Raw genomic sequence first — 18,987 nt, 5'->3', positions numbered from 1 at the left:
ATTTTTTTAATAAATTAATTACAATGAAAAAATGTTTCTAAAAATTTTCACTAGGAATTTTCATTAATTTTTACATGTGAAATTTTTTAATTAATTTTTTTTTTTTAAATTTGTTTGTTAAAAAATTTTAAAAAAATTTTTAATATCTGTCAACTTCAGTGCTGTGAATTATATTGTTTTTATCAAAAAAGTTTAAATATTTTTTTTTTAAGTATTTTGAAAAAAAAAATTACTTACATTAATTATTGATTAAAAAGATAATTTATAATGATAAAAATCTAAAGACAACTGCTAAAGAAGAATATAAACTTTATAAAACTGTATTTTTCAAGAGCGCAAAGACGAAAATTTGTAAAAATAAACAAAAAATCGAAGAAATGAATTTTTAAATTATTTCTTCTTATTAATTTTGTTATTTTAAATTGTTTTCTTCTTTAATTAAAAGTAAAATATAAAACTTAAGGAGTAACTTCAATCGATTAATCACTGAAGTATTAAATCAAAATTCGAATTCAAAATTACCGCCAAAAGTTAAATAGTAGAGGCGGTACATTTAAATTCTAAAAACCATCTTTGATTAATTTTTACCTCACTTTTTTGTCCTCAGTTGATAATAAAAATGTCTGTAAAATAAAAATGCAGATAAGTGCGGTATTATTTATTTCACAATGTTGAAAAAACTACCCTAATAAATCCGATAAATAAATTTTTTCATTTCTAATTAACGACAAGAAATAAACTAAACACTAAAAAAATGCTTGATAATACATTTTTAAAAGACCTAATTACGTGACATTGATTTTGAAATCAGAGTAATTTTATTAGTCCCAATTGAATGCTCGAAATTAAACAGAGATAAGCTCATTAAACAATCACTGACAGCTATTATGTATTAAAGTAAATGTTTAATTTTTCAATCTTTTATTTAACTTTTAATCAATGAGTTTATTTTAAATAATTAAATAGGCTAAAGATAAAATTAATGTACAAATCGAAAAGTAGATATTAAAAAAAAATTAAAAAAAAAAAGTAAGTAAAATTTTTTTCTGTCAAAAAAAAATAGCGTGCGAAATACGTGGCAGTGTCCTGTGCGCCCGCTTACTGTCGGTTTGGCGGGATGGCGGGCTGAGGGGCGATTTTACGCGCGTACGTTTCCCGCGTGGTCTTGCTAGTATTTGTCTACACATTGTATAATACTTTGTACATACATTTTAGTATAGTAAATGTGTGAGTAGTTATTTAAAGAGTGATCAGCTGATCAGCGCCAGCTGGGCTAAAAGCTCCTCCAATCATAATCCTGATTGAGAGAACCGCTAGCTATGAGCGCCACAAATGCACAGCCGGTGTGTTTATGCTGTTGCTCTTAGTGCATAAGCGTTCCCGCGATCAGAAACACCAAACATTTGTGTGAATAAATTTTGTTCAGTGCCTGGATATTTATTAATATTATCAATATAAATGTACTGTTGACTGTTTTATTAAACAACAATTAACGAAACATTTAAATTTGAATGAATATAAAAAATACAAGTGTGTTTATACCAGTGACACTTTTTTAACGGTCGCTCCGCAAATGTTGATGCGTGGGTAAATTTTGGCGCTTTATTTTGACCTAATTTTAATGAATATTCAATCAATTAAACGGTAAATAATTGTTTTTATCACAATATAAACATCAAAAAAGACTATTTGATAATTATTTAATTTATTTTTGTTAGAAAACTAATGTTAAATACGAAATAAATACACGTGACTGGGTGGCGAATCCGCGGGTACTAGCTCGATGCAATAGCTGCATTATTTATTAGTTCTCAGTGATAAAACTTTGCACAAAGCATTGTTATATATTTTTGACTATTGTGAGAGGATTTTATTAACAAAATAAAATTATATTGATATATTTTTTCGAGGTTATGTGAAGTGTACAGAGGGCGTGCCAGTGCCGGATTACATACAAGGGTTGGTCATCATTTCGCGCGCTGGTCTCCCGCGCTCTTGTTACATTATTTTATTATTTTCCTAAAATAAATTATTTATATGAGAATAAATCACCTAAAAAATAATTTCTTATGATTTTAGTGATCCAGAGAGTTTTGAATAATAAGTTTGAAAAAAAATTTTAATCTTGAATAGAAAAAAAAAAAGTTGGAATTGATCACGGACTATCTCGGGCATTATGGCGATTCTGTGAGCCCAAGCCTCGTATACCCATTTATTATTTATGTTGTGCTGCTAATTATTTATAATATTATTTATAATTGGGTGCCGGTATTGTCTGTTAAAAGTATTGTCTTTAGTTTGAATTAATAAAATAATTATTTAATACCATATATACGAGTATCACACGTCAGCAAATCAACACCAAGATGCCACAAGCTAGGTGAGTGTGATGAATAATATATTTGATTATTTAAGGATCAATATCCTTTACTTTATTTTATATTATTTTTTTATTGCTATTTAAATTTTTAATACAAATCTTTGAGTATCATTTAATGGGTTAATTTTGAAAAAATATTTTATTTTTTTATAGAATATAAATTAATTCTCGCTCTAACCTGTTTTGTACAGTTGAGGGCGTGCACAATTCTCGGTTTTATTTTCAACAATTATATTTATTTTATTGGTTATAATATTAAAAGCCGAGTATTTTTTAACAATTAATACATTGTTTACATTATTATTGAATTATTTATTTAATAACAATTTGAAGAAAAAAATTTAATTAATTATTTTTGTATTAAATAGTCATCTCATGTAGTCAGGCTATGTCGACGTGTTCATGAATTTATTAGACTAAAAAAAAATTTTTTTTATTTCGTTTTCTCAAATAAATAATATTTTTCATAGATTTTTTAAACATATTTGAAAATAAAAATTTAATAATTATTTTCAGTTTTCAAGAAAAAAATTCCTTTCAATCTTGTCCACTCAGCTCTAAGTCCCAGACATTGAAACGCAAACGGAAAAGTACGGAACCTTCAGAAGACGCTGAAAATATTTACCCACCAACAAAACAGCAACTGACAGTATCACCAAACACTTGTCTCGAGACGTGCAGTGATGTATACACAATTGAGGAAGTGAAAACACCTCAGCATCAAATATCCCAAGAAACAGAGCGAAGAGAGCCATCGACATGGTCAGAGCTTCGCACATCCACGTGTTTCATGACTCCATCGACTTCGACCGCCGGAAAGCACAATCCGCTGCCGACATTTCCTTGGGCCGATGGTACACAAGTGTGGTCAATGCTCTGCTTAGGGGATCAAAAAGCATTGACCCAGAGAGATCCACAAATGTTTGAGAGGCATCCGACGCTGGAGCCACGGATGCGAGCCATTTTACTCGATTGGTTGATTGAAGTTTGTGAAGTTTACAAACTACATAGAGAGACTTATTATCTTGGCATGGATTACGTCGATAGATATCTTTCAACACATCAAAATATACCAAAAAGCCAATTACAGCTTATCGGTATCACGTGCTTATTTATTGCAGCAAAAGTATGTATTTTATCACATAATTAAAAGTCATACAAATAATATTTTTGAATAAATATTTACTTATAAATATTTTTTATTTTTTGTCAACAGGTAGAAGAAATATATCCGCCTAAAATCGCAGAGTTTGCATATGTAACAGATGGAGCTTGTGCTGAAGATGAAATTCTTAGAAAAGAGTTGGTGATTTTAAAAGGACTCGGATGGAATTTATCTCCAGTTACACCAACAGGCTGGTTAAATGTTTACATGCAACTAGAGTCTGGTGATTGGGAGCGACCAAATGCATTTATTTACCCTCAGTACAGTGGTCTTCAATATTCTCAAGCGGCGCAACTTTTAGATCTTTCGACACTTGATGGAGGGAGCCTTAAATTTCCGTACAGTCACATGGCTGCTGCGGCTGTTTATTACACACTGGGAAGAGAGTGTGCATTGAGAGTATCAAGACTTACCTGGGAACAGTTGAGCCCGTGTGTTAAATGGATGGCACCATTCGCGTCTACTGTCGCTGAGGAAGGCTCGCAATTATTATTACGGTCAGTTATTGTCCCGCCTGTTGAAACACATGCTGGATCAGGATTGAGGGCTACTGTACCTAACATTGTTTTGGACGAAAGTCATAAGTTACAAACTCATGTTGTTGACTTGAATATGCTTGAAAAAGCACAACAATTGTACGAAAGTAATGAATTATCTCTGGTTGAAAGTTTTGATCAGAATTCAAGCTTAGGAACACCCGAGAGTCCTGATCAAAATGGAATTTTAACTCCACCATCAAGTAGTCAGAAAAATTCACCAACACCCTCACGATTACCTCCTCAACTTGAACCTTATACGTAGGTTTTAATAAAAATATATATCTTTGGGATTATTAATTTTTTTTTGTGTCTTCGATTATTTTTTGTACGAAGTGCCTTAATTATTTTTGTGTTAATAGTTTTTAAAGTTGATTCAAACAAAATATTTGAAAGTTTGAAAGACTTTAACAGTGATAATATTATATTATATTTCTATTATAATTATAATTATTATAACTATTAACATTATTGAACTGTTTAAGAATGGAGGAGTATTTAAATTAAATCTATCATTCAAAAAATTCATTTTTTATACAAATGCATTTAATGAGATTTAAAGTAATGAATTATTAAAATATATTATTTTTTCTTAAAAAACTTTAATGTAATGCAATGGATTTTCACGTAATACACAGAGAAAAAGTTTATATATTTTTTAATTTAGATAGGTAAAAATCGAAATTAAATTGCAGGAAAAATGTTAATTTAAAAACAGGTTAAATGTTTTAGGTAAAAAAAAAATAATTTTCATTTATATTTGCATTTATTTTCACTACAAACTTACACATAGTTTAAGAAAATATTAAAACTACACAAGAAGATATTTCTTTTTAATGTAAAAAAAAAAAAATTATTTAAAAAAAAAAAAAAGAAAAAAACTCTTTATAACGCCTCTCAGTGCTTATTATATGTCTGAATTATTTTAACAAAAAAATAATATTAAATAAAATATTGTAAATAGTATTTTTTCATATCATGATCTTTACTTGAATATTGAACAAAAAATCAAGAGAACGTGTATGTTAGGTAATAAATAGTAATAATAAAACTGTAAATATTTTTTTCAAAATGTGTGAGTGAAAAAAATATCGCGAATGATTGCAGTATATATTAATTATAACAATGACGTATGAATAATCACTATTGTTAATAAATTTAAACGATTTATTAATAATAAAATAACAGCGCATGTTTCGCATGCTTTACAGAATTTGTATACATTTTGTAACGAAAAATTACCAATAAAGATTAAAAAAGAATTTGAATTTTCAAGTTTTATTGAATAATTAATATTTAAGGAATATAATAAACGCTTTTACAATTTTTTATCTGAGACTTTTCAGTCATAAATTTTATAAATTCCAACCCTCTATAATGCAGCGTCTAGCGTGTCGTCCACTTCAGTGATCATCAGAGTAAACAACAAAAAACAAATTCTTGAAATAATCCCGCCAAATATTTGTTTACAAGTCGATAAAACAGAAACATGTGCAGTAAGGTAAACTAGCTCCACATTTGAGGTACTAAAGATTTGAGCTTGTCTCTGATTGGCTGAAATATTAGTATTCAAGTTGTCAAACCCGAAGCGGCCGTTAACGAAAGTCGCATTTATGTGTTACGGATTTTTCTTACTCTATACTCTATTAAATAAGAGAAATCAAAGTAATTATTATAAAGGATAAGTGAAATCATTTGGTGTGAATTTAATGCCATAAGTTACATTGTGAGAGTTAACTTTAATGTTTATTATATTCCATTTAATGTTACAGCAACCACGGCGTTACTGTTGACGGTGAAGTGTGTGTCTGTGTTGGTTTGTAAAAAAATAAAATTGACGTTCTGGCTCCAGCCAGTGATTCTACGGGCAATAATTATTCAACAGACTTGTTTTTTGTAAAATGTCCAGTCCAACTAAAATACAAGCAAGTCCTAAGGGTATTCGTGAAGGCACAAGAGTTATTTTGCGTGAAATCACAGCAACTTTGAACAATTCACCGCCCTCAAAAACCCAAATGGTAATTATTAATTATTAAAAGTAATTAATACCAGTGAAAAATTCTAATACTCATTTTTCCAAGATAACACTGAAGTTGACAGATATTAAAAATTTTTTTAGAATTTTATAACAATTAAATTATTAAAAAAATTAATTAAAAAGTTTCACATGTGAAAGTTAACAAAAATTCCTAGTGGAAATTTTTAGAAACATTTTTTTATTATAATTAATTTGTTAAAAAAATTTTTTAAATTGACAGCTGACCGCTAACTTCAGTATTATTTTCCAAGTTACAATCTCAATAATTAAATTTGGCATCTGTTGTTTTTTATCATCCAGTAGACCATAAAGAGCATCTTTATGTTGTTCATTTGGCATCTGACAGTCATTAGGGGTTCACGTATATGTATTTCTATAAATAAATTCTCCGTAGCATCAGTTAGACAAACCACAAATGTAAAAATACATTTTTTTATTTTTCATCAATTTATTTTCTCTTTCTTTAAATGCTTTCAAGTTATTTGCAATCGTCTCATTGCGTGTTCGTATATCTATATATATTAATATATATTACATGTGTTATGTATGTGGTACGTATTTTATCTTGTCACCACAATAAAATAACTTGAGGTTGATGCCCTTGAACATGAATTTGGATACAGAGCACGTGACTTTTTATCAGTCGTTTTGTTTCTACCACCGGCTTTGGTGAAATTTATTTTTTCAGCTCACTTGATTATCAACAAAGTAATATGTAAATAAAAAAACATGCAGCGAGTTATCAGAGAAAAAAGTTAAGGGACATCCTCAAGATAGCGCCACTCTATAATACATACATCTATACATCTATGTCTTAAAAGAGTCTTAACTCGTTACTCTTTTATTTATTTCTCATATTGTCTCAGTCTTTTCCACTTCCAGTTACTACCATAGTTGGTAATAGTCGTGTTGTGGTCGTTGTCATTGTATTGTGGACGTTGGATTAAATCTAGAGTGTGGAGAGTATGATGATGTCAAGTAATCATTTTGGAGCGTGCGCGATCCGATAGTACAGTTGGTGTTGAGGCGAGTGTTAGTAATCGTGTAAAATGATTCTATTATTAATATTTATGTTCTGCAAAAATGGACCAACTTGAATGACAAGTTTATTCTATAAACAAAATAACCAACAAATATCTAAAACAAAAAAACTAAACAAGACAATCATTTATTGAACCGGGAGGTTTTATAAATAAAATAATTATTCTCTGCAATTCATTTGACGTAATACATCGCATTACAAATAATAACAATAATAATAAAAAAAAAAAGAAAGGAATTTATTATATTCTTAAGAGGTGAGCTATCGTTTTTAGTTCTCTCCACATTTCTGGTATCACGCATATGTATGGGAGTACTAAATCTATCTATAGATACACGTTGTAAAATACATACATAAAAGCGACACAATTGACTTTAAATTGTCTGAATTTAATTCTAATATTAGAATACTTTACTTCTAGATTTTTTTTCTCACGTTTTTTGTCTGATAATTTCACTAAAAAAATGAACCATGACATTTCTTTAAATGCTCTTATTATTATTATTATTATTATCCGGAAAGAGAAAAATCAATTAATGAAAATAGTAACGATAAAAAATTTGTTTCATAAATTTAAAAACAGACTGGAATGAGTCATGTTTTAGCTTTACTACTTGCCATGTTGCTGTCACGGACGCTCCTTATAGAGATTCTCCCTCGATCTTACAGAGATTTCTTTATCCTTGTCAACAAGCAACACGCTCTACTTTAACCCGACCCACATCATTCCTAAGAACTACGTCGTAAATTAATGAATACTTAAGAACATGTATTTTTATTGTATTCTTTGTCAGTCGTCGTCTTGTCTATGTCTTTTTCCAACTAAACGGAAAAATGACTCAATGGCAAGTTGAACGCACCCATGAAAACCAAATTTAAGCTAGAGGAAAATTTAGTTTTATTTCTGGCTCAAGACGCTTATTGAAAAAAGATAACTTTCTGAGGAGGGTTGAAAACAAACTGTAATTATGGAACAGTTTTTCTTAACTTTTGGATTTGATGCATCTACTGATGTCTCGTTAGTTTAGTTTCTGAAGCCATGGGGAATGTTATTCGAAAGGTATTCACGTTATTAGTGTTACACTCTATTGTATTACTTTCACTAATGTCTTCATAATATATATTTATTTTTATTTACAGTTATATACACAGTGTATACTCGTTTTTTTTTTTTTTTTTTTTTTTTTTTTTTTAAGATTTTTTTTTATCTTGTCAGGTTTTACCAGTATCCACGTGTTTTCCGAAGCGCGGGATATGCGAATAACATTTTAATATAACTGTAAAATATATTATTAAAAATTCAGTAATTAGCATTTTTAAATTAAAGTTCACTGTTGATAAAATCCTTTTTTAAATTTCACTTACAAATTTAAACTGAAAATTTATTATTATTAATACTAAAAAAAATATTCACCTTTAAAAAAATATTAACATTGAAAAAAAAAAAAAAAATATTAACCTTCATTAAAATTATTTTATCGCATCAATGTATTTGTTAATTTTGAATTTATGCATCGAAAATTGTAAAAACAAATACTTTTTTTTTAATTTTCAATTTTTGACTGCTATAATTTTTATTTTAAATTATGTAGAATTAATAATTATGAAAATTAATTTTCTTGTGTTGTAATTTCTAATTGATTTTTCATAACCACGTGTAGTAAGTGTGCACTGAGGATCTTTTCACGCAACTGAACACGTTTTGTAAAATTAATCGTGTATGCATACTACAAGGTGTTTGATATTTTATTATTAGAAATTTGAATACGTAGTTTACTCTTGGGGAGATGATTGCACAATAAAATTGGCAGCCCGCGATTTTCTGTCAGCTGACTATTTTTTACCTTGAAAGAAATAATAGTCTCTAGTATTTGGTTGAACACCGTAGCAGTGTTTACTGTATTGCTTTGCTTCAGTCAATAAATTTTCTGTACAACAATTTTGAAAATATTAATATATTAAATCATGGAATATATCAATAGATTATTACATCGTTCACCTAATACTTCAGCTTCACCATCACCCGAACCTAGGGTAGAAAATAATTAAAATTTATTACATATTAATATTTGATAAAATGAATATTTTATTTAAATAAATATTAAATTATTTTTTATTGTTCACAGAGTGGTAACGAGACATTAAAAAAATCAACGCCGGAGCACGAAGTAAAAGTTAAATTTGCTCGTGAATTTGCTGATGCAGATATCTATCCACCAGCTGTATACCCGACAACAATTATAACACCAGCTGAAAGCAATAGTATATCAACTGCAAGCAGTTTTCAAAGCTTAACGTCAACACTAAGTACTAAAAGCAGCAGTGGAATTTGTGCAGACAGTCCGTCTAGATCAAACGATAACTCTTGTAATAACTTGAACGACACTGGGCTAGACGATTTAATATCAGCGTGTGCCCGAATTCGTCTTGAAGACTCGATTATTAACCCTGGTGATCAATCATTTGGAGACGTGTCATTTTCATCAGCGACTGACGAATTGGAGCTAGGCCGAACTCTTGATGTCACTCGTTCGGGTTCTGTATCACCAGTCGAAGGCAATGCTAGTCAAACAATTAATACCCCCGTCAATGATACTCAAACTGTTTTTCTAAACAGCTCAAGCCATTCTGATCTGAACAGCACTTGGATCACAAACGCTCCGACAGTTGATACACATGTTGTAGAAATTGTTCAGAACAATGCAACTTTAAATACTTCAGCTGAACAAATTTCACCGGAATATTCAACAGCGTCTGATTTACATACACATTTTTCAATAAAGTCGCCTGTAAATGAGTCTAATGTAGAGCCAACTGATTGTTCACAATATCTTGAGGCTCTAGAATCAAGTGTTACAAATAATTCTCAAGTGTTAAAATCACCACCAATATCAAGTGACGATTTTAATAATATCAGTAATAATAGTGAGTTTAAAAAACCATTACCAGTCGATGATTTAAAAGTTTCAAAACATGTACTAAATACTGATATTGTTTCATCAGATTTATTAGAACCAAATAAATTTATTGAAACACCACTAGAGATTCCTGCTGGTTCTGATTTTAAGCTAAATGAAACGATTTCTTTGGAAGCCCCGGGAGATTTAGAAAATATCAACTCGCTGGAGATTGAAACAAATTCACACAAAATAATCACTGACAATATAAGTACAATACCAGTTACCGATAATATCAGTGATCAAGTGGAGTTAATTATAAAAACTCCTGAAATATTTGTTGAAGAAACAAAAATTTCTGAAATTAAAGTATCAGAGGCTAACGAAGTCAAAAGTGAACCTGTTGGTGATTTAGAATCAACTTTATTAGTAGATGGAATCAATTTCACTTCTTCTAGCGAAGATTTGCAAGAATCATTGAATCGTGAGGTTGAACAGAAAGAAAAACAAGAGACAGATATCCCAGTTAGTCCAGTTAATGAAGGCTTAAATTTACCAAATGATTATGTTGACTTTACACCACAACGTCAAAGTACCAGCCTAGTTTCTGGTATTATTCAACCGAACACAAAGATAGACGAGTCTTTTAAAAATTTAGATCTACCTGAATCAAAGTTTTTCGATGTCGAAAATGCTCCACCTTTAGATCCGCCCTTGGATTTTGATCAGTTAAATTTAGAAACTGAGAATATTATTAAAAATATTCATAACTCATTTACAGGACTTAATACAGAAAAGTTTGTTCCTGCAACGTCAGATCGTAAGTATTATTTATATAACATTTACACAAATTAATTTCTATTTTTTTTGTCAGAATATAATTAAGTTAATAAAGAATTAATTATTTGTTTACAGTATTTCGCGACGCATCACAATTTGATTTCTTATTGGAGAAAAAAGAAAATTGTCGAGGGGACCGTTTGAGAAGTGACTCGCTCTTCACTAAATTTGATCCTTTAGTAGCTGAAACAAGTATGTTACCACAAGGAAACGGAGCAAGTCCTCCACCATCAAATGATGAACGAAACGGTGAAAAAGACACATCATTGCCTAATAATATAACGCCTAAACGTAATCCAGCTATTGCCGCTATAGATAGATTATTATTCTATAGTCCAATGACTCCAGACAATATTAAAATCCAGGTGTCTGAAAAAAAAGTAAGTTTCTATAAAATTCAAAAAATTGTATTTTATTTACATTTTTAATAATATTTTAATTTAAACTTCAGGAATCTGTTGAAAAAACTGAATCTCCTGTACCTGTAGTTGACTCCTCGATGGCTAATGAATTAGAATTAGTCAGGTCAACTGTTTTACAATTGGAAGAGCAGTTGGAAAAACAAAAGCAGAGTTACGATAAGCAATTGGATGAAAAGGATAAAAAAAATAAATCTCTGCAAGAAATGGTGGCCCAATTACAGAGACAGTTAACACATGAAATCCAACTCAAAGATGAAATAACGTAAGCTTGTTAATAATTGTTTTAAAAAATACAATTTAATTTTATTGATTAATTAATTTATATTTTTGTTTAAATTAGTGCTATCGTCGATGAACATGAAAAATCGATAAGCCGATTAGTTGCAGAAAGAGAAAAGAGCCGTAACGATTTAGACGTTGAAAAAGCTTTTCTTTTAAGAGAGCTTGCGGATACTAAAAAGCATTTAGAAGCATCAGAAGCGTCATTCAATGATGTTCATGCTAAGTATGAAAAAATTAAGCAAACTATGACAATGTATAATAGTAATGAAGTTACCCTGAGAGAAAGTCTTGAAAACAATGTTGAAGTTATGAAAGGGTTACAAAATCGTTATGAGCAAATAAAGCTTCATGCTGCGGCACGACTTGATAAGTAAATTGAATTTATTATTTTTTTTTTAGTTTCTATTTAAATATGAAATATTAATTTTACTTGATAATAATTTTGCTAATTTATTATTTTCAGAGCTAATCAAGATTTAGAAATGATGCGAAAGCAACACGAGTCAGAAATAATAAAATTAAGGGCGATGTTAAAGAAAGAAGAGCTTAAGTGTAACTCTTTGACGGAAATGATCGATCAAAAAACTAAAGAAAATAAAGAACTCACAAAAATACTTGATGATGTAATTGCGAGAGTTAATCCAAATGATAAGTAAATTATTATTAACGCAAGCAATTACTTAATAATTATAAATTAATTTTTTTTTTAATATTTAATTTTGTTTTGTTAATTAATTATATATATTAATAAAAATACAGCCAGCTTTTTACAAGACTGTATTTTTAGTTAATATTTACGCGAAAAACAAAGTATATTAAAAAAATGAAAATTATAAAATTTATCGCGTTTGTAAGATTAGTAGATTAGTTAAGTGTTTTAATTTTTTACCATATACATTACTTATTTTTAAACAATAACTTAATTAAACATTTAATAAAATAAACCCATTCCTCATAAATGTAAATTTGTTGTCTCGAATAGTGAAAAAAGAATAATAATTAAATAATTAGTTATTGAAAAAAAAAAAATTTTTTTTTTTCATTTTTTTGAGGTATCGCTTTCTTCATCATTGAAATTAATATAATATTTTATTGCTAATAAAACTAGAATTGAAAAATAAATATTTCTTTATTTATTTCTACGCCGTATATAATTATAAATATGAATATTTTCATAAAATCGATAAATACTTGTTTGCAGATGATTGAAAGTTTTAAAAATGTAAGTTGAAAAATGCAATATTTATAGTGCAAAAAAAAAATTTTTTATAACAATATTTATTTTATTCTATTATACAGAAAATGCTTTTTACAGGAATCACACATTTTTTAATTCGAGAATTACTTATAATAACTTTACGTATAAATAGTACTTAAATGTTAATTATTTAATGAGTAAACACTTAATTTTATTTAAAAATAAAAACTAGTCTTATTTATAACAAGAAATAAAATAATTATTTATATAACTACTCATTTATATATGAATTTTTAAGAAATAGAATTTATACTACGGCAATTTCTTTTTATTAAAATTATCAACTTTACTAATAATTTCCGGTACAACATAGTCAACTAGAATAACTGTTAAACTTTGATTGCGATGATTTGAATACTGATTGTAAAGTCGGTAATTAATTGGTACGATACATTGACCACTGTAATTATAAAATCCACCGTTTTTAGCAAACCCCCGAGAAAAGAGTGAATTATTATCATAAATACTCAGATCATAAACGTAGCATTGGAATCTATCAAAATCGTCTTTCGTTGATATTGTGATATATTTCGCCCATTTATAATTAACAATTGGATAATAATTGAAACCATCGCCAAAAAAATTCATGATAGCTTGGTTCGATAATAAACATTCGTTATTAATGTCCAACATACATCTAGCAAATAAAGAATCTGTTGTAGAGAGTAAAATTTTACCTCGAACACTTTCAATAGTATCTTGGAGTTTCCAATTGCTAATTACACGTGACTCAAGATTTGCAAACGATTCACAAAATTCTGCGTAATTATTTTTTAAATAATTCTTGAGTGCATTTCCATCAACGTCATCGTAATAAAAATTACCGTCATACTTTAAATTAATAATCACAAATTCTTGTTGATTATTTTGAAGAAAGGCGGCCACTACTTGAAGTACATTATCAAGCGTAATATTGAGATCTACAGAGCGTGAATAAATTTGCAATATCTTTGACTTTGAATAACGCACACTTAGATCCAAGAAACGTACACCATACATTAATTGCTGGGTAACAGATATATCCTGTGTCTGGATTTTTAGATCAGATGTTACGTATGACATTGATTCGTGAGTTCCAGTTAATGATAATTCACTGATCTTAGTGTCGTTTGAAATATTTGATAAAATATTATTGCGATCGTTGAATAATTTGTACGAATAAATTGGACAATTTTTATTTGGCAATTTTATGGATGGCATCACTAATTGTATAAATAGTACAATTATTATCAAACTAATTAATAATTTCAACATTTTATAAAAATTTTATATTACTCTTTTAGTAAATTATAAAAATTTTATACTGGTGTATTTTAGATAAATGATTAAATATAACTTTTTTTTTTTTAAGTAATTTGTCTACATACTTCAGAAAAATATGTCGATTTTCAACTGACTTATAGTTTCAAGATAACATATCACCAAAATTTTTATTGCCTTTCATTAAGTTTCTGGTTTTTTTTAGATTGTCACAAAAATTTATATTTCTTCTTAATTGACTTCATCTGATTGTTATTTATTGTTCGATAAAATTAGAGTTTTAAATTGTCAACTTACGAATTCTATCACACAATTCAATTATTTTTTTGTCAAATTAAATATGAATTCAATTACGTTAATTGGAATTAATGTTAATGATGTAACTTTTACGTAAATCAGTTAGTTGACTTTAAAAATGTTTTATAATCTACTAGAATTTTATTATCTTTTTTTTTTTTTTTTTTTTTTCAATTAAAACTAATTATTAATCTCAATTATTTGTTATCAGGAGTAAAAGCCATTAAAAACTTCAAGTTTTTACATTACTATAAAAAAAAAAAATTAAGTATTTATCTACTTAAGTATAAAATATTATCAATGATATTCTTCTAACATTTTTTAATTTTTTAACAAAAGTATTCATTATTTAAGGGGTTACATGGGTTTTCTCCGGGAAATAATCGTCTATTTTCAACAATTGTTTTTTAATAGAAAAAATGAAATATTTTACTCAACCTTATTACTATATTGAAGATACATGTTTAATAAGTGATTACTATCACGTCAGTAAACATTAAAAAAAAAAAAAAAAAAAAAATTGATTTTTTGAAACTTTGAAACCCATGTAACCCCTTAAGTACTCAAACGGAGTAAAAATATTTCCAAGCAAATAAAATTTTAGCCTGGAAAAAAGATCTGGTACATTTTATAAATAGACGATTAAATTAATCTTTAATTAAATCAATATATTAGATTACTAATTATAAATTTTATACATTAGAAAAATTTTTATCGTATTTGGAAGTCAAAAAAATAATGCAATTAATCATAAAAAATTTTTTATTTATTTTTTTTTTTTTTTTTATCCAAGATGCTATGATTTTTTATAGAGTTCAATTTTATGTAGATAATAAAAATATATTTAAACGACCATAGCGTTTACTATTTATATCAATCAATTGGATTAAAAATTTTACTATCAATTTAAATAAAAGTATTTCAGATTACACTTTAACATATAACCAATAACACGGAGAATCATAAAGTTCATGATCAAAAGAATCATGACCATGATTGTAAATATATTAACCATTATTTATATATTAGAAAATATAAGTAAAGCAGAAAGAAAATTATTTAATCATTGTCATAACTATGATACCTATTAATTAACAAATTACAATATAACAAATATACGAATAATTAATAATATTAACTATCTAAGTTTCCCTTCATTTAGCTTCGACAACAAGAAGAACATGAATATTAGCTAATTTTAACATGCGATCACAAGTGCTGCCCGGTTTACGGGGTATATTACGATTTTCCAAGTCAGGCATGTATTTTCTTACAGTTCTCGCGAGTTGATTTGCGTATTGCTTAAACTTTGGATGATCCATGTTAATGCCTCTGGATTGTAAAGCTTGATAAACCGCCCACAGTAGTTTCTAAATTAACAAAAAAAAAAAAAAAAAGTTATCAATTAATCAATTATCCAGTAACAAAAATAAATATACTCCATACTAATATCAACAACACTTACTTTTTTATTATTATCACTGAGGCCAACTTTGGCTGGTTGCGAAAGCGACTCATTTTTTAAATGTACATTTCCGGACAAATATCTATCACTGCTCCACGACTCTCGTGAACTGTCCAAATTATTGTATGTGCAGTCAAAGGACAAACTCTTTAGCCACTTCACTCGAGGTCCTTCCAATTCTTCATCACTCTTTCTCTTTTTAGTCATTTCTTCAGCATTACTCGTCACGGTTTCTTTTTTTTGAACTGTTGGAAATAATGCACGTTTAATTTTCTGTGGAATATTCATACTCAATGGCGCAGGTTTCCCACTTGGTCCAGCGCGATCGTGAGTAGGACTTTGAAATAACGCACGTTTTGACGTTTCCAACTTAGTTTTTCTAGGACTCGGTCCATCTAATAGCAACCTTCTACTCAGTCGTTTTTTGGCTGAACTACGCGGGCTTTTACCTCGTGGGCTTTTACCACGTGGACTCTTACCCCGCGGACTTTTTCCCTTCTTAATAATTGGTTTTTTGACATTAAGTACAATCTGCTTCTTTTCAGCCATGCACTGTAAATTAGCACTTGAAAACGTCTTACGACGCCGCGCTAAATGGCTCAATCTTTTACCTGGACTCTGACCAATAGCACGTTTACCTAACAAAGTGCGTTTTTTTGCGCTACCCGGCGCCTGTTTGGTGAACCAAATCGTACAAGTTGATTGTGTTTCATTGCCAATATATCTTTCACATAATTTTGTTGACAAATTTTCAAATTCCTCGATAAATTTATTTCTATTATAATGAATACCTGGTGCTTTATGTTTGTAAATAATCGGCCAGGGTAATGATTTTGCTTGTTTGTCATCGATGGTACGAAAAATCGCAAGATGTTTTTCTTGAGGTATATCAAATTTTACATGTCTGTCGCTATCTTTCACTGAAATTGACTTTGTAGTACTAATAGAAGCCATACTTGCTGTAAGACTTGATAAACTACTTAATTCATGTTCATGTAAATTATTATTAAAATTACTAATATTTACTCGCTCGTTAATCGTTTCTGTGCTTGTACTTGTATTATTTGTTTGTGTATTACTGCAGCAATCAGTAACAGCACTGTCATTAGATAATTCTGTGCGCATTATAGACGCTAAGCTACTTGATTGATCACAGGCATCAAAGGCATTGGTCAAATTTCTTAAACTACGTGGACGTGACGTTGAAATTATTTCGCTTATTATGGGTGCTTTTAAATCAGACTTTGTGGAACTTCTGCTATCGGTAGTAGTAGTAATAGTGGAATTTATAGTTGTACTTGTAGCTATTTCATCGTTGGAAATTTTATCATCGTCAGAAAAAGGATCTGCCCAGAAATATTTACGGTTATTTCTGATATCGGTAAGAAAATCGGTGCAGTCACTTTGACACATTGTGAATTTTGGTGGTGGCGGTATTCCTGTCACAGATTTATTCGTTCTTGTGAGTAAATAACTGTCTGATTGAATTATTAGTTCCTCTTGAGTTAATTTATGTGGAGATATTTTTTTTACAGTTGGGTGTGATAATATTCGTTTAAAATTTTTCGATATTGGTGGTCTATCAGTATCTTCATCATCACTTTTGAATAGATCTGGACTTGTAGCATCTTGGTTTGGTATCTTGTTCTTTTTTGGAGTTTCCGTGGTTTCTGAATAATTACAATCCATCGTTTCTTCATTTACATAAATTACTTTGTTTATTGACTTGTAAGATATATAGTCTGATTCTGGTTCCTCATTTGTTTTGTCTCTTGTATCTAAAAATAAAATAAGAAAACAATTAAAAAATTATAACACTGAAGTTGATAAATATTAAAAATTTTTTTAGAATTTTATAGCAATTCAATTGTTAAAAAAAAATTTAATTAAAAAGTTTCACATGTGAAAATTAATAAAAATTACAAGTGAAAATTTTTACAAGCATTTTTTCATTGTAATTAATTTATTAAAAAAATTTTTTTAATTAATAAAAAATAACAAATAAATTTTTTATTTAGTAAAAACAAATGGATTATAATCAAATAAACCATGAATATTAACTTTTAATAAGAAAGCCCCTTCTTTAAATTATATCAGTAAATCAACAATTTTTTATCTGATTTTAATTATAAGTTAATTTTTATATCACTAATATAAACTTGATAAAATAATAATAACTTGATAAAAAAAAAAATAATTATCAGCTTGTGCAATAAATTAATTTTGCTCCACCAAACTAAGCAGTTAATTAATAATAAAATTTGTTAGTAAAAATGTTGGCTAAATATTATACAAAAAAATAATATTAAATAACTTCATCAAGTTTAAATTAATATTAATAATAAATGAAAACATATCAGTTTAAATAAACTGCTACGCATGCGTCATAAACCTAAGCTACGTCCATTACTTGATAAATTTTTACTATTATGTTTATTTCTGTAAATATATTTTTTCTTAAAACTATTATTATTATTGATACTGCTGCTGCAGATTATTTATAATAATTAATTAGTTGTAACTAGGAAGTAAATAAAATTACCAAGAGTTGATGAACTAATAGCGAGATCTTCTTCCAAAACGGAGACGTTTATTGTTGAATGTACTGAAGGAAGTTCGGAATCATCATGATAACTGACTAATGGACAATTCTCACTGTGCATTGTTATTTACTAGTTCCTTGAATCATACAAACTTAAATAAATTTATCCGGAAATACACATGCAATTTAAAATGAAATATTCTAAATTTTAGGTTATAATTTTACTCCGGTTCTTAATACCGATAAACAACGTGTTTACTTGCAATTTTTTTCCATAATTATTCAATAATTATCACTTCTGTTTTTACATACTGTACATTGTTTGAATTGATTAATATTGAGATATATTCAATAAAAAACGATAAAATTCTACATATAAAAAATAAATTAATTTTTAGGCACACATGCCGAATTTTACTTTAACACAAAAATTATTTCTGACATGAACAGATCGACCTCCCCTCGTCACATCTGTAATAACACACACACACACACACATGTATATTGTGTACATCATGTGGAAATTCATGGCGCGATTTTTGTAGACTAGCGCCCTCTTTAAA

The 18,987-nt window shown here is 28.4% G+C and overlaps 3 protein-coding genes across 8 annotated transcripts; 2 read left to right on the top strand and 1 right to left on the bottom strand.

Moving 5' to 3' along the window:
* The first annotated feature begins 1,356 nt into the window (after positions 1-1,356).
* On the top strand, positions 1,357-4,385 carry Cyce (cyclin E). 3 transcript variants are annotated; one of them, XM_074245089.1, is made up of 4 exons: positions 1,357-1,644; positions 2,080-2,380; positions 2,897-3,506; positions 3,597-4,385. In XM_074245089.1, exons 2-4 carry the CDS (start codon positions 2,367-2,369, stop codon positions 4,344-4,346), a joined length of 1,374 nt encoding a protein of 457 aa, XP_074101190.1. In that variant the 5' UTR covers positions 1,357-1,644; positions 2,080-2,366; the 3' UTR covers positions 4,347-4,385. The 3 variants fall into 3 exon arrangements, with proteins under 3 accessions (XP_074101190.1, XP_074101186.1, XP_074101179.1); XM_074245085.1 differs by having other exon boundaries at positions 1,719-2,380; XM_074245078.1 differs by having other exon boundaries at positions 1,357-1,959.
* A 1,091-nt stretch (positions 4,386-5,476) lies between these two features.
* Positions 5,477-12,520, top strand: Tacc (transforming acidic coiled-coil protein). 4 transcript variants are annotated; one of them, XM_074245043.1, is made up of 7 exons: positions 5,477-5,746; positions 5,854-6,099; positions 9,288-10,878; positions 10,974-11,278; positions 11,350-11,582; positions 11,661-11,972; positions 12,066-12,520. In XM_074245043.1, exons 2-7 carry the CDS (start codon positions 5,983-5,985, stop codon positions 12,256-12,258), a joined length of 2,751 nt encoding a protein of 916 aa, XP_074101144.1. In that variant the 5' UTR covers positions 5,477-5,746; positions 5,854-5,982; the 3' UTR covers positions 12,259-12,520. The 4 variants fall into 4 exon arrangements, with proteins under 4 accessions (XP_074101144.1, XP_074101137.1, XP_074101129.1 ...); XM_074245036.1 differs by having other exon boundaries at positions 5,477-5,779; XM_074245028.1 differs by having other exon boundaries at positions 5,477-6,099.
* Positions 12,521-15,335: 2,815 nt separating this feature from the next.
* On the bottom strand, positions 15,336-18,882 carry Mi (cyclin E-interacting protein minus). The gene is made up of 4 exons (XM_074245064.1): positions 18,737-18,882; positions 18,425-18,561; positions 15,883-17,660; positions 15,336-15,787 (listed from the first exon to the last, which is right to left on the bottom strand). Exons 2-4 carry the CDS (start codon positions 18,543-18,545, stop codon positions 15,572-15,574), a joined length of 2,115 nt encoding a protein of 704 aa, XP_074101165.1. The 5' UTR covers positions 18,546-18,561; positions 18,737-18,882; the 3' UTR covers positions 15,336-15,571.
* Positions 18,883-18,987: the final 105 nt, after the last annotated feature.

Source organism: Cotesia typhae, unplaced genomic scaffold (genome assembly GCF_013202065.1).
Source record: "Cotesia typhae breed Kobodo isofemale line unplaced genomic scaffold, CoteBio_Ctyphae contig_11, whole genome shotgun sequence".
In the NCBI taxonomy this organism is placed as follows: domain Eukaryota; kingdom Metazoa; phylum Arthropoda; class Insecta; order Hymenoptera; family Braconidae; genus Cotesia; species Cotesia typhae.
Note: the sequence above shows the minus strand (reverse complement) of the source record. Positions and strands in the feature narration are given on the sequence as shown.

Excerpts from the sequence above, each read along its gene's own strand:
- Tacc (XM_074245043.1), top strand. The coding sequence starts at position 5,983 with ATGTCCAGTCCAACTAAAATACAAGCAAGTCCTAAGGGTATTCGTGAA. Across the intron at positions 11,279-11,349 it reads TCCAGGTGTCTGAAAAAAAA|GAATCTGTTGAAAAAACTGA; the intron begins GTAAGTTTCTAT and ends TTTAAACTTCAG. Across the intron at positions 11,973-12,065 it reads GCTGCGGCACGACTTGATAA|AGCTAATCAAGATTTAGAAA; the intron begins GTAAATTGAATT and ends TATTATTTTCAG.
- Cyce (XM_074245089.1), top strand. Across the intron at positions 3,507-3,596 it reads GCTTATTTATTGCAGCAAAA|GTAGAAGAAATATATCCGCC; the intron begins GTATGTATTTTA and ends TTTTGTCAACAG.
- Mi (XM_074245064.1), bottom strand. The coding sequence starts at position 18,545 with ATGCACAGTGAGAATTGTCCATTAGTCAGTTATCATGATGATTCCGAA. Across the intron at positions 17,661-18,424 it reads TATTAGTTCATCAACTCTTG|ATACAAGAGACAAAACAAAT; the intron begins GTAATTTTATTT and ends TTTTATTTTTAG. Across the intron at positions 15,788-15,882 it reads TCAGTGATAATAATAAAAAA|AAACTACTGTGGGCGGTTTA; the intron begins GTAAGTGTTGTT and ends TTGTTAATTTAG.